The 14,937-nt window shown below is 44.8% G+C and overlaps 1 protein-coding gene across 6 annotated transcripts in view; it reads right to left on the bottom strand.

Moving 5' to 3' along the window:
* Positions 1-14,937, bottom strand: part of Kif9 (kinesin family member 9) — a 61,615-nt gene that overhangs the window by 19,790 nt on the left and 26,888 nt on the right. For all 6 annotated transcript variants that reach the window (XM_059268752.1, XM_059268750.1, XM_059268749.1 and 3 more), the window contains 2 exons: positions 8,308-8,385; positions 284-352 (listed from right to left, as the gene is read on the bottom strand). In XM_059268752.1, coding sequence (XP_059124735.1) covers positions 284-352; positions 8,308-8,385 — 147 coding nt within the window. The remainder of the gene's footprint in view (positions 1-283; positions 353-8,307; positions 8,386-14,937) is intronic.

Here is a 14,937-nt window from a genome sequence, read left to right as displayed (position 1 = left end):
GAGACAATGGGGAAGGGGACTGTACATGAAGCCTGCTCTCCAAACCAGAAGTCTCAGTAAACCACAAGGTAGGGAGATGCTGCCTCTGCCTTGAGGACCATCAGAATCATGACCATAAGCCCAGGTAGGCCATTGGAGGACTCCACCTGCCCCGCCATGCCTATTGCTGATCCTTTCCTACTACCTAACCCATCCTACAGCCCCTGGCCTTAACCCACTATGCTGTTTGCCCCTGGTCTCTGCTCCCAGCAGCTTCCCCTCCTCCCCCATACCCAGTCCTTACCAGGCTATCATGGATGGCCAGTTCCTGCTTAAGCAATGCCAGTTCCTTCTCCAAGTTCTTGACCATTCTCTGCCAGGGAAATATAAGAAGTAGGCAAGAGGGTCATCAGAAAAACTACCTGGCTTCTTCGCACCAAATGCTCATTCTTTTTCTTTTTTGTTTGCTTGTTTGTTTTTGGAGACAGGGTTTCTCTGTGTAGCTTTGGAGCCTGTCCTGAAACTCACTCTGTAGACCAGGCTGGCCTCAAACTCACAGAGATCCACCCGCCTCTGTCTCCAGAGTGCTGGGACTAAAGGTGTGCATCATCACACCCAGCTAGATGTTCAATTTCTTAATTTGGACCCAGATATTCTGGTTATTCCTGGTAATCCAGAGTGTGTTCTCAGTTTCTAGGACATTCCATCCTTGTTGGTGAACCTCCTCCAGCTGGAATGAGCTTGGTCTAAGATGGCTTCTTTCATCAAGGGAGACTGAGAACAGGAAGCACAGGCTACAGGTCTGCAAACCCAACTCCCAGTAGCTCCAGGAGTTTCCCTAGTCTCCCAGGATATGGCCCTTCCTGGACCATGGCATATGTGTGGAGGTCAAGAGGACAAGTTGCAGGACTCAGTTCTCCCCTTCTACCATGGATCCTGGGCAGTGAACTGAGGTGCCACCACAGTGCTGATGACAAGCACCTCAATCCACCAAACCCTCGTGTTTCTCAGGCTGGCCTCGGGCTTTGCATTGACCATCTTGAAGATCGGCTCCTCCTACTCCGACTTGTCAAATGCTGGAGTTACAGTATGCAGCAACATGCCTAGTTTACACTCTACCAACTGAGCCACCTCCCAAGTCTTTACCTCCTTTTCTGCAATGATAAACAGTGTCACAAGATTATAGTTATCCTTATAGATTTCTATAAAATAACAGCGACCTGAGATACACTCTATGATCTTCCCCCATTACCTCTTTCCTACTGCTCTTCTCTGATCCACTCCACTGCCCACATATTGGTACACTTATGCCTCTGCATACCCATCCCCTCTGCCCTCTCTACTGTATTTCCATGGTTCATCCCAAACATATAAAAAATCTTTATTCAAACACTTCCAAATTGGGGGTATCATAATCACTCTATTTAAAATTGTAATCTCTTCCCCACCTCACACCCTCACACTGCTCTTTCTAAAAACATCAATAGAGTCTCATGTAGCCCGTGCTGGCTACAAAGCCATCATGTGGCCAAGAATGACCTTGACTTTCTGATCCTCTGGGCGGGTTCTTTGAGTTCTGGGATTACAGTCATGTGCTATCATGCGGGACTCCTATGGCTTGGCTCTTAAATGTCCACTGAAGGCTCCTGTGGTAAGGGCTTGATCCCTGTATTAGTTGCTGTAACAAAATATCTGAGCAAGCTGGGTGCAGTAGTCCATGTATTTAATCCCAGCACTCAGGTGGCAAAGACAGGCAGGTCTCCGTGAGTTCAAGGCCAGCCTGGGCTACATAACAATTTCCAGGCCAACCATGGCTATATAGTGAGACTCTGTCTCAAAAACAAACAATAAAATCTGAACAAATTGCTCTGGGCCAGAAATGAGGTTTAATGTGATGGAGGTGGGTGGGTGGGTGCTGAAGGAAAGCTGTCCACCTCATGGTGGCCAGGGAGCAGAGAGAGTGAGGAAGGGTCCAAGAATAAGCTACACCCTTCAAATGCACACCCCAGTGATTTGCTGCCTCCACCTGGGTCCACCACCTCCTAAAATCCATTTATCAATGAACACTCTTTGGACTGGGGTGTGGCTTAGCATGTGTGAGCCTTGGGGTCAAGCCTTAGCACCACAACAAAGGAAGGAAAAGTCAGGTGTGGTGGTGTGTACATGCATGTAACTCTAGCAATTGATAGGTGGAGGCAGGAGGGTCAAGAGCTCAAGGTCGGGCCTTGGCTACATAGCATAGAGGCCAGCCTGGGCTATACTGCAACTGTCACAAAATTTTTAAAAAGGAGGAAGAAGAGAGAAAGGAAAGTGCCTGGCATATAGAGAACACCTCATAGATTCAAGTAAGTAGAAAACGACAGATTTTGAGCAACAGAACTTGCCAAATCACTTACATTTGATATTTGAGTATATTGTGTAAAGATACACAAGGAATTTCTCCCTGAGACTTCTCACCATGAACAGGCTTTTCTTTGTCACAAAATGACCACTGGAGGGAGCTGCTGCCAAAACAAGTGACCCCAGCTGTGTCTACCACAGATCCAAAGGTCTTCTCAGACCACAGGCCTCATCCAGTCAGATCGCCTGGGTACTAAGGCTCACCTGTTACTGTGCATGTTTGCTGACAGGCCCCTGGTATCATGGTGGTTCTGTGGCAATTTAGTCTGAGACTTAAGGCCTGTATCAGAATTCACATCCCAGCTCAGACTTTTAGGAAGCTCCAAGCAGATCTCCTTCTAGTGTGGACTGTCTTTGGTGGCTGTTCTCAGCCATCTGTTCCTCCTCACTCTTGAGAATGCACTTTGTCCCGGATACAGAAAGTCTAGCTGAGATGGTGGCAGTGCCACTGAAGGACTGTTCAGTGTATCACAGGGGACACATGTGGTCCAATCAGAAGGTGAGTGGAGTAGCGGACCCTCTTAGAGGAAGCAGCCTCCAGCTTACCCTGCGAACAAGGAAACTGTTCCTCCTAATTCTTGACAGGTGTAGCAGCCTCTCTTACTACCTGGGGAGGAGCCGCCTGAAAACAGCTGGAGCAGAAGACCCCACAGTTCAGGGTCCTGAAAGACCTCCTTGTACTCACATATGTATATGTATAACGCACACATATATGCACAAGAAGAATCTGTGAGAGACAGTTTTGCCAAGGCTTCACAAATAATGAGGGAAGGAACAAGGATGGCCTAAACCAGAAGCAGCAAATGCAGCAGCTGCAAACTCAAAAACACAACCCCTCATTAGGTAGTAGTGGCACAAGTCTGTAATGCCAGCACACAGGGAGCTGAGGCAGGAGGATCAGGAATTGGAGGACAGATTGAGTTATATAATGAAACCATGTCACAAAATGGAGGATGGGAGGACCAGAAGGAAAGGGAGGAAGGGAGTAAATACTCTGACCCCATCACCTACAGAATCAGGAGCTCAGAATAGACGGGGGTTTAGTTGGCCAAGGGCGTGTAATCCTCACTGAGCTTAAGAACCAGAACTGAGCTCTACATTTCTGTTAAACCATGGCTAGTTCCATGGCAGCATCATCCTTCAGAGTTTAGAATGCTGTGGATATCATTCTGTATAGATAAAACACTGACTGGCCACTGGCCAGGCAGGAAGTATAGGCAGAACAAGGAGAGAGGAGAATTCTGGGAACAGGAAGGCTGAGTGAGGGAGACACTGCCAGCTGCCACCATGACAAGAAGCATGTGAAGATGCCAGTAAGCCACGAGCCACGTGGCAAGGTATAGATTTATAGAAATGGGTTAATTTAAGATAAAAAAAGTAGATAACAAGAAGCCTGCCACAGCCATACAGTTTATAAGTAATACAAGAGTCTGAATGAGGGCTGGTGAGATGGCTCAGAGGTTAAGAGCAGTGACTGCTCTTCTAGGGGTCCTGAGTTCAATTCCCAGCAACCACATGGTCCCTCACAACCATCTATAATGAGATCTGGTGCCCTCTTCTGGTGTACAGGGATACATGCAGGCAGAGCATTGTATACATAATAAAGAAATAAATCTTTAAAAAAAAAAAAAAAGAGTCTGAATGATTATTTTATATGTGGGTTGTAGGACTGCGGGGGCTTGGTGGGACCTGGAGAGAAGCTCTCCAGCTACAAATGGCACCCAACGTGGGGCAAGGGTTTCCACCTAAAACCTGAGAAAAAAAGATTCTAAAACGGAGCTAAAAACAGTTCCTAGTTGTCTCTCTCAAGTTAGCGACAGCCTGCCTGTTTGAGCTACTATGGTGGGTTCCTCGACCTGCAGTATGGCGGGAATGAGGTCTCTGCAAGTGGCACATTAAGCTGCATGGTGGATTTAGCCTTTGCTAGTACAAAACAAAAAAAAACGTTTCTGGGCTACACGCTGCTTTGATAAAAGCATAGACCCACTACTTCTGAGAGTTGATGGCTCCCAGAGCTGGTGGAAAATGTACCACCGCCATGTTGGGAAGCTGAAGTGGGCGGAGCCAGCAGCCACAGCGCTGTTTCAGTCTTAGAATGCTGCAGTTTAAAGCAACAGGTTCACAATAAGACTGATTCAGATGGAATAGTTTACAATGTATGAAAAATGTACGTAGGCTTAAAAGAAAGAGAAAAAGGAATATATACAGTTATATAAACAGATAGTTTTTAAAAATAAAGTCTTTAAAGAGACAATAAAGGTAATATAAAAAATAAACCACATAAAGATGGCTATCACACAAAGAATCTGGATTATGTTCTCTTTGATATTCGTAACTGAAGAAAAACATTTGATTGTAAAAGCTGTTGAGTTATGCCAAAATGTATATTTTAAAGGTACCTTGACTTCAAAATTTGGATGTAAAGATATGTTGCTTTGGAAAGGAGGCTCTGCTTTTGTTTCTACAGAAAGCCAGATGCTATGGATTTGTTCCAGATTAAGATACATCAGGTTTGACCAGCCAAGACCCCCTGGAAGGTCTCCGATGACACCATGGCCCAGATGATCCAACATCCAGATTGGATTCAAGGCAACTGGCTCAGATGATACACACTCACAGACTACTCCATGATCCTAAAATTTTCTTTATGTCCCCATAAGATACAGTGCCCCCCTCCAGCAGGAAGTAGTAAAAAAAGCTACGCCCAAATTCCCAAATGTACGAAGCTGGCTTTGGAGATGGAATTGGCTCATTCCTTCTCTAAACGCAGGCATATTGCTTAAAAAAAAAAAAAAAAAAAAAAAAAAAAAAGGTTAAGAAATTCTTGTGTCCCAAATCAAAAGAGCCCTCTGGTGTGGGACAGAGAAAAACCAATATTTTTATTTAAAACAGGTTGATTATAAATACAATCTCTTTCTAAAGAAGAAAAGGGGATATGACAGAGATTTGATAGGATAAAAGGGTAAATTGCTGAATCTATTTTAAAGAGCAACAACTTGTTTAAAATGTTTTACATTGGTATAGACTTTAGTTTATTGATACAAACTTAAAGTTAATTTTGTTATACTGTGTGTATATTTCTACACTTGTTTAAGGTATTATGTTTATGTAACTCATTTAGATTGTAATGGATAATTAAGAAATACAGATAAGCCGGGCGGTGGTGGCGCACGCCTTTAATCCCAGCACTCGGGAGGCAGAGGCAGGCGGATCTCTGTGAGTTCAAGGCCAGCCTGGTCTCCAAAGTGAGTTCCAGGAAAGGCGCAAAGCTACACAGAGAAACCCTGTCTCGAAAAAACAAAAAAAACAAAAAAAAAGAAATACAGATAATTAGTCTTTTACGATAGTCAAATTTGTAGCATGTTAGTTAAGTTTTCTAGGTATACATACATATATTTCAGATAGACAGGTAATCTTCAAACACTTCAAAGACCTACAGAATATGGCATTTAAAATATTTTTTAAAATTTAGACTTTCTAGACAGTGAGACATGTCTGCTCCTGGTAGCACCAATTTACTTCAGACAGGAGGATGGGGCATCAAAGACACTCCATATGGAGTTTATCTTCATCTTGGCAAAAATAGCCATTTTGGCAAGAAACTGTTCTTGCCTGGACTACTTGAAAAAATGTATCGACTGGACATGCAGGACCCATAGGAAGGTGACCACTAAACTTTGCTTGGCGAAATGGTCCTTCAGGTTCCTGCTTTACAGAGGAAACTGCCAGACATTCTACAGGACACAGAGAAAAATGACTGAGAGACTCTAGGCCTGTGGGCTGAAGACAGATGCCCCAACTTTACAAGAGAACTTTGGATGACTGTCCAGGCTGCCAGCTGTCTCCGTCTACCCTGCAAGACTCCCGAAAGTTGCTTGCATCCTTCTCCCGTTTCTCAGGTAATATTATATCCTTCTGAGGCTTTGATGTAGTTGAAGCTAGATAGGTACAATTTTCCTTAGTTATATAAGAGATAAGTTAGATATAAAACCTTAGACTCACAAATATAAGATAGATATCTTCTTTAATTTTGCCAAATACAAATAGACTAGTTATTATAAATATATAATATATTTACATATAATATATATTATATTATATATTATATAATATATTTTATTATATATAATATATTACATATAAATATATATTATATATTATAAATATAAATTATTTCTAGATATTGTAACTGTAATTCTTGGTTGATAATTGTTTTGTTATCTGTAATTTTACTAGTGAAAGTTAAAACCTTCCTTTTTGAAAAAAAAAAGAAAAGAAAAGGGGAAGTGCTGTGGATATCGTTCTGTATAAATAAAACACTGATTGGGGGCTGGAAAGATGGCTCAGAGGTTAAGAGTACTAGCTGCTCTTCCAAAGGTCCTGAGTTCAATTCCCAGCAACCACATGGTGGCTCACAACCATCTGTAAAGAGACCTGGTGCCCTCTTCTGGCCTGCAGGGATATATGCAGATAGAACACTATATACATAATAAATAAATAAATAAATAAATAAATAAATAAATAAATAAATAAATAAATAAATCTGGGCTGGAGAGATGGCTCAGTGGTTAAGAGCACTGGCTGTCCTTCCAGAGGTCCTGAGTTCAATTCCCAGCAACCACATGGTGGCTCACAATCATCTGTAATGAGATCTGGCACCCTCTTCTGGCCTGCCGGCAGAACACTGTATACATAATAAATAAATCTTAAATAAATAAATAAATAAATCTTAAAAAAAAAAAAACAAAACACTGATTGGCCACTGGCCAGGCAGGAAGTATAGGCGGGACAAGGAGAGAGGAGAATTCTGGAAACAGGAAGGCTGAGTGAGGGAGATACTGCCAGCCGCCACCATGACAAGCAGCATGTGAAGATGCCAGTAAGCCACGAGCCACGTGGCAAGGTATAGATTTATAGAAATGGGTTAATTTAAGATAAAAAAGTAGGTAACAAGAAGCTTGCCACGGCCATACAGTTTATAAGTAATACAAGAGTCTGAATGATTATTTTATATGTGGGTTGTGGGACTGCAGGGGCTTGGTGGGACCTGGAGAGAAGCTCTCCAGCTACATTAGAACCTAGAAAGTTTAACCCTTTTGCCAGAAACATGGGAGCATGCACATGCCCATCTCCATTAACCATCATTTCATAAGCATCTTTTTGGCTGATTTTTTTAAAAAATGACTTATTTATTTTTATTTTATGCATGTGAGTGCTTTGCCTGAGTGTGTGTGTGTGTGTGTGTGTGTGTGTGTGTGTGTGTGTGTGTGTGTGTGCCTGGTTCCCAGGGAGAACAGAAGAGGGCATTGGATTCCTCAGAACTGGAGTCACAGATGGTACCATGTGGGTGTTGGGAATGGAATCCAGGTCTTCTGTAGGAGCAATTAATGCTTTTAACCACTGAGTCATTTCTCTAACCTGTGGGTTGATTTTTGAGGCTATGTCTCATGGAGCCTATGCTATCTTTGAACTCATGATCTTCCCGAAAACTGACCCCTGCAAGTTGTCCTTTGACCTCCACACATGTGCCCACACATACACATGCACAAAATAAATAAATGTGGAGGGGTGGAGTTCCATAGTGACAGGAAGGCAATGCTGAGAGACAATGCTGATTCAGCGCTAAAGAAATCTCACGGGGAATCCTGAGGTACCAAGTCCCTGGAGCCCCACATGGGAACTGAGTGGTAGATCATTTAGCCCTTCCACTTTTGTGGCAGTCTAGCAGGGTCTTCAGGGACTCTTAAAGACACTGGCTTATCCCTGTGGAAAGGATTGATCCAGGGTCCCATGCACATCTTTAGTGGAGGCAGGAAGGAAATCATACAAGCCTGGCTTCCCTTATGACCTCCACCAGATACTCAAGTGGTAGCAAACACAGAGACATCATTCTCAGAGTTGGGAAGCTGCCCACCATCTCCTTAGTACCTCAGCATCATACTTTTCGTTGATGGCAGGCTCAGTAGTGACCAACTTCATCCTGCTGGCAAACTTCAGTGAAGACAGCTGAAAAACAGACCAGACAGTTGTCAGGTGACTCACCATTCACATGAGACCCCAAAGATCAGCCTTCTTATAGAGTATGTCCTCTTCAGAGTCTTCAGGTGGCTTTAACTGGTATTAATTCACTTCTTTAAGGGGACACTGATCAAAAGGGCCTTTTGGGGATCTGTGGATGAGTGATATAGAACTTGATTAGCACGTGGAAGGCCTTAGGGTTCAACCCTTAGCAACAAAATATAAAATTAAAAGGGAAACCAGACATCATGGCACATGTATTTATGAAGTGGAGGCAAAAAGATCCAGAGTTTAAGATCATTCTCAGTTACATATAAAATTGGAGGCCAGCTTCAGTTACATTAGACTCAGTATCAAAAATACATAAATAGGGCTGGAGAGGAGGCTCAGCAGTTAAGAGAGCTTGCTGCTCTTCCAGAGGACCCAAGTTCAGGTCCCAGCATCCATGTAAGACGGCTCACAATTGCCTGTTACTCTAACTTTATGGGGAATCTGATGTCCTCTTCTGTCCTCTATGGGTACCTGCACTCACATGCACATACACATATTCATAGACACACATATACATAAATAAACACAAAATAAATCTTAATAAACAAGCAAGAGCTTGGCAGTGAGGTCTTCAGTAAGGCAGAGAGTGGAGCACTAGAAATAGGAAGTTGACAGAGGCATATGCTGTAGCCAGGACCTCATCTTGTACACTATGAAGACACTAGTCCCTTTCTTCCCCCCCTCTCTCTTTCTTCCTTTCTTCCTTCCTTTCTTTCTTTCTTTTTTTCTTTCTTCCTTTCTTTCTTTCTTTCTTTGAGACAGGGTCTCGATATGTAGTCCAGGCTGGTCTCAAACTCACAGAGATATACCTGCCTTGCCTCTGCCTCCCAAATGCTGGGATTAAAGGCGTGCACCACCACACCACTGCACACTGGTCTATTTCTTTTTCTTTTCTTCTTTCTGCAGTGCTGGTGATCACATCCAGGGCCTTGAGCTTACTAGTCAAGCTTTCTATACTGATGAGCATCCTTAGCCCCACATTGTTCTAATTCCACACCTACCCATCTTCCACCCAGATGCCTATGCTCAAGCCACCCTATGGTGATATTTTATTTGTGCTGAAATGTGATTTTATTTGTATGTTAATAAAGTTGCCTGGAGATCAGAGCTAAGAGCAAGCTATTTAGCAGAAGTCCGGAGGTAGTGGCACACGCCCTTAATCTGATCACATGGCAGGCGGAATTTCTGTGTGTTCAAGGACACAGCCAAGCAGTCACCCGAACCTTTAATCTTAGTACGAACCATAGAGACCTGGAGGTCTGTATAGACAGGCAGTGACAAGGAAGTCATGTGGTTGGGTTTAGAATCAATGAGAAGGCAGAAAAGAAAGGCAATAAAAGGACAGGACACAGGAAGAAGGACTCTCAGGGGAAGGACGGCAGCGAGTGGTAAGATAAGGTGATCTTAGCTCTTGGTTACTGCTCGATCTCTGGGCTTTTAACTCTGTATTTGGCTCCGTGTTTCTTATTTAATAGACCATTTAGAATTCCATCTACACCACCCCCTGCCTAAGGTACTCTTTCCTCTCCTCCTACTGTTCGTCTTTCTACTCTCTGCTCTTTAAGGCCCGACTAGAAACCAGCTTCCAGCATGAAGTCTTTCTGGTTCTCTTTCACATGAAAGGGACAGACATGGTGTTCCTCCTTCAGGAGGGTGTCCCTGCCCTTCTTTATCCACTTCTCTTGGTCTATATTAGTAAAGTCTAAAAGAAATAACATGCAAACCATATTCATAATTAATTTTTTTCCTTTATTTCCTTCCGAATGTTTTCTTGAGACAAGGTTTTTATATGTAGCCCTGGCTGTCCTGGAACTCTCTATGTAGGCCAGGCTGGCCTCAAATTCACAGAATTGCACCTGCCTCTATCTCCAGAGTGCTGGGATTAAAGGCGTGCATCACCATGCCGTGTGTGGGTCTGGGGAGAAGAGCTCGGTTGGTAAAGTACTTGACTACACAAAGGTGAGGACCCAAGAACTTGAGTTTGATCGCAGAATGCATGTAAAGAAGCCTGTGTGGTGGCATGAGCTTCATCTCCAAGCTGGTGAGGTATGGACAGGTAGATCCTTGGGGTTGGCCAGCTATCTTAGCCTTAATGGGCTACCTCCAGGTTAATGAGAGATCCTGTCCCAAAAGACAAGGTAGGGGCTGGAGAGATGGCTCAGTGGGTAAGAGCACTTGTGATGAATGCAAGGGACCTGAGTTCAAATCCCATGCACCCATATAAAAGCCAGGCACTGGCTATGTGTGCCTGTAACCCCAGTGTTGGGGTTAGCTGAAAGAATCTACCTCAAAAACTAAGGTTGATAGCAATAGGGGAAGACATGTAACATGCCCAGTCTTTTATCACTTTGATAGAAATAAAACTAGGGCACCACACAATCCTGATGACCTGACTTCAGTCTCTGAAACTCACAGTGGAAAAAGAGAACTAGCTCCTGAAAGTTGTCCTTTGGCCATGTGCACCCCTACAACAATAAAAATAATGATACGTTATTATTATGATACACGCTAGAGATACAGTCTGGTGATAGGGTTACGTGTCTAGCATGTGTGAAGCCCTGGGATCAATCCCTAGCAGTGCCCAAAAGAAAAACAGGTCAGGCATGGTGATGCATGCCTGTAATCCCAACACTTGGGAGGTGGAGGCAGGAGGATCAGGAGTTCATGGTTGTTTATGGCTGTTGGTATTCTGACCCACTCCTTGGAAACCTGCCCCTTGGAGCAGCTCTGCATCCTGATGTGAAAGCCTCATTTTAAAGAAAACCCCCTCCCCTTCCTCTCTCTCTTCCGTGCTCTCTCTCTCTCCATTCCCACGAGGTGTGCACACCTCCGCTTTCCCTCCCTTCTCTTTCTTCCTGTCTCCCCCTTTCCTGACTTTCTCTTCATCTCTCTATTATAATAAACTCTCTTCACGTGGATGCAGCACCTGGGTGTGAGTGACTGTTCCATGAGCTGCCGCCCACCACTGCATCTGCCCGTCATGTTTCCCTGCACACGTGGGATACCCTGGCCTGGCCAATTGGGATCTGGCTACATACAAAGCTCAAAAACATCTGGTATACATAAGTATATGAGACCTTCTCAAAAAATGCCTCCCAAGAAAAAGAAGAGGAAAAGAGGAGGAAGAAGAGAAGCAGAAGCTGTCCCAAAGCAGACTTGATGTCTCTTAGTGACTTTTGGGGACCCTTCTGGGGCAATTATGGCTAGAGACCATGGGGGTGGGGGTGGGGCAAAACAGCCTAACCACACAGCCGCCATGACAGGCTTACTGGTAGGCAACATCCCATCCAGGAAAAGCCATAAGCTGAACTATCCAGGGATGGGCCAGGGATGAGGAATACCTGACATCCCAAACATTCCAACCCTTAAATAAGGTTAGATAAGATGGCCAGATGTCCCTGAGCCTAGCACACACCTATTTCCCCTTTACACGTACTCCTAGACAAATGTCAGCCAATCAGGGTCCTGAACCCTAGAAATCCCCTCACCCCAACATTTGCTAGATAAAAACCCTACCCTGCCTGGGCTCAGGGCTCTCTGCTCTCACTGCTGCATCCAACTGAGAGAGACCAAGCTCTGAGCTTAAAATAAAGGCTCTTTGCTTTTACATAAGGAATTCGGTCTCCATGGTAGTCTTTTGGGGGTCCCTGCGGTCTGGGCAGAACAGAGCAGCCATGTGAGTAGGCACCCTGGAAACAGCCTCAATGCACAGATGTAGGATGAGGGGCGGAGCACAAGGCAGGCCCTGAGAATGGAGCCTCACATCATGCGGGTTGACTGTCAGTGAGGAACAGGCTTGGAAGGGAGATGGGTCACCTTGCAGTGGCCCCAGGGAAGGACTGCTGAGGTTCTTCCTCAGTGCTGTAGTTTGGTGGTTAAGAGCTCTGCCGTGGTCATATGAGTGACCTCACATAATTCTCACCACATCCTTGTACAGGGATGAAGGACCTGCCTTGTGAGTTCCTGGGAGACTCAGTGGTGTGGTTTCTGATGTGCTCAGTACAGAGAGATCTCAGAAGGAAGCCTAATTGTTGTTACGGGCACTAGTTTTGTGGGGATCCAAACCAGGCTCCTGCTCCAAGCGTAACTGTTGCTTTTGCTTCAGGGCCTTGGTCTCCCACCCCCACCCCACACACTACTGTTATAAAGTAATACAATGCATGACAGGAACACCTTTCGAGTATTTTTTTTTAACAATTAGAGAAGAGCTCAGGAGGCAGAAGCAGGCAGATCTCTGTGAGTTCAAAGCCAGCCTAGTCTACACAGTGAGTTCCAGGACAGCTAGAACTGTTTCACAGAGAAACCCTGTCTCAAAAAAATAAATAAATAAATAAATAAATAATAATAAATTAAAAAAGAAAAGAAATGAAAAAGAAAGAAAAAACATTTAGGAAAGAGACTCATTAGCATCCACATCCCTCATATACCTTTGTTCTAAACCCCTAAGACCCCTTTTCCCTGTCTGTGGTTCAGGCCAGGGTCAGAGCCTCTGAGCAGTGAGGGAACAAGACCCTGGAGGTCTCAGGTGCCAGGAGAGCTGCTTCCTGTGCTCTGACTACTTCAGGGATGGAGCTGAGGGAAGGAGGGGCCATAAACTGTGCTGGAAGGTATTTTTCTTCTCTTTTTTCCCCTTTGTTATGGAGTAGAGTTGGAGTTTACTAAAGATATTTTTAAATAGACTTTTAAGCACAAGGATTAAGAGAAAACAGATATTGAGAAATTAAGACACTTGTTATAGAATATACAATCATGGATCGCAACACTAAACGACTCAGGAGAACACAGCGATGGCCATTGAGTCTCTAGAATATTAATCTGGGCGTAGTTAGTGGCCAGAATTGCCTTCTACTTTATTAAAGATACTTTTTCTCTTTCCTTTGTATACTCTTTAGTTATATTTGAAATGTGTCCAGAGGAATAGCCAACTGATTAACCCCAAGGCTCTTCTGCTTTGTTTTGCTTGTTTTGAGGCAGGGTCTCACTATGTAGCCTTGACCAGGCTGGAACTCTGTAGACCAGGCTGGCCTCCAACTCACAGAGATCCACCTGGCTCTGCCTCCCAAGTGCTGGGATTAAAAGCGTGCGCCACCACTGCCCGGCCCCAAGGCACATTCTTAAAGCAACACTACAGTAGGAATGCTTACTATAGAGCCACCTAACCTCCTTGACACCTGTATCTGGCATCATATATTCCTATCACAGAAAGGTATAGGGTGATCCCCAAATGGGTCCATGACTAAAAAGTCCCAGCATATGTAATGACCTCCCCAAGCTGCACGGATAGAGTTCTTGAGGGTATCTATCTTAATAAGGCAGCCAGGAGGTCAAAGTTGTTATAGCTCCTCTGGGGCTCAACTGAGCTTTGTTATGAGATGAGACCAGGAGGTTCCTAAAGCCTTTCCCCTGGGGTGCTGCCTCACGTCAGCCAGAGCTCTTTGGCTTGGCTTCTCATGTCCCAGGGTGTTGAGTGTGCAGCAAGAGTGCTCTCCCTGTGCTGGGACAGTCCCTAATGCACACAGACTGGAGGCCCCACAGGCATGTCTTGCCTCACAGCATCCCTGGAAATGACCCAGTTCACCCAAGTGAGTTCTCCAGATAGCTGAAGCCTGCCTTCAGCATTCACAGTGGTAAAATGGCTAGGGTCCGTTTTCCAAACCTGTCTTATTTACACGGTACTTTAGAGGAGAGAGGAAAGCCCAGCCTGGAGTGGATGCACATGTTGCTGTGTCGGACACTGATTCCTGACTAGCATGTTCATGAATGCCCCTCCTCAAGCCTCCTGTGTCCTGTACTGGGCTATCTCTCTGAGTCACCTCTGTGTCCACATCTGCCCTCTTCAGACTCTGTCATGGCTCCAGCCATGTGCAGGAGAATAGATAGAACCATCAAGGCCCTGAAACTTTCCCTTTCCTTCTTAGACCTGTAGAGCAGCACAGTGTTCCTGGCATGAGTCTCATTTCCAGCCCTGCCATCGCCTCTACCAGAACACTCGTGCATCCTGCTGCCAATCTTCTAATGCGCCATCGCCTCTACCAGAACACTCGTGCATCCTGCTGCCCATCTTCTAATGCACCATCGCCTCTACCAGAACACTCGTGCATCCTGCTGCCCATCTTCTAATGCCACCCACTTCTAATGCCACCTACCTCAGCTTCAGGAAAAAAAAAGTACCTTCCCCTCCCTGGCCTCTTGTGGAGGTTTCTTCCACCCAGGACTCTAAGTGACTTAGGGCCAGGACTTTTCTTTTTGGATTGGGCTCTGATGCATCTCTACTAACTATTCACCTCACAAGAGCAGCACCCCCAAACATGTTCTTTGTCTCCACAAAACTCTCACTATGCCCTCCTTGTATAAGCCCCCAAGGTTAAGCCTGCCTCACACCTTAGCTTCTTCCTTAATAAGGTTTATTGCTTGGTATTCAGACCCTGGTCTCTGTCACCCTCAGCAACTGTGGCTCAGATTCATGCCTGTGGTCCTTGACAATGCCAT

This window comes from Peromyscus eremicus, chromosome 7, assembly GCF_949786415.1.
Source record: "Peromyscus eremicus chromosome 7, PerEre_H2_v1, whole genome shotgun sequence".
NCBI classification, from domain to species: Eukaryota; Metazoa; Chordata; class Mammalia; order Rodentia; family Cricetidae; genus Peromyscus; species Peromyscus eremicus.
The sequence above is the reverse complement of the archived record's forward strand: the minus strand, read 5'-3'. Positions and strand labels throughout refer to the sequence as shown.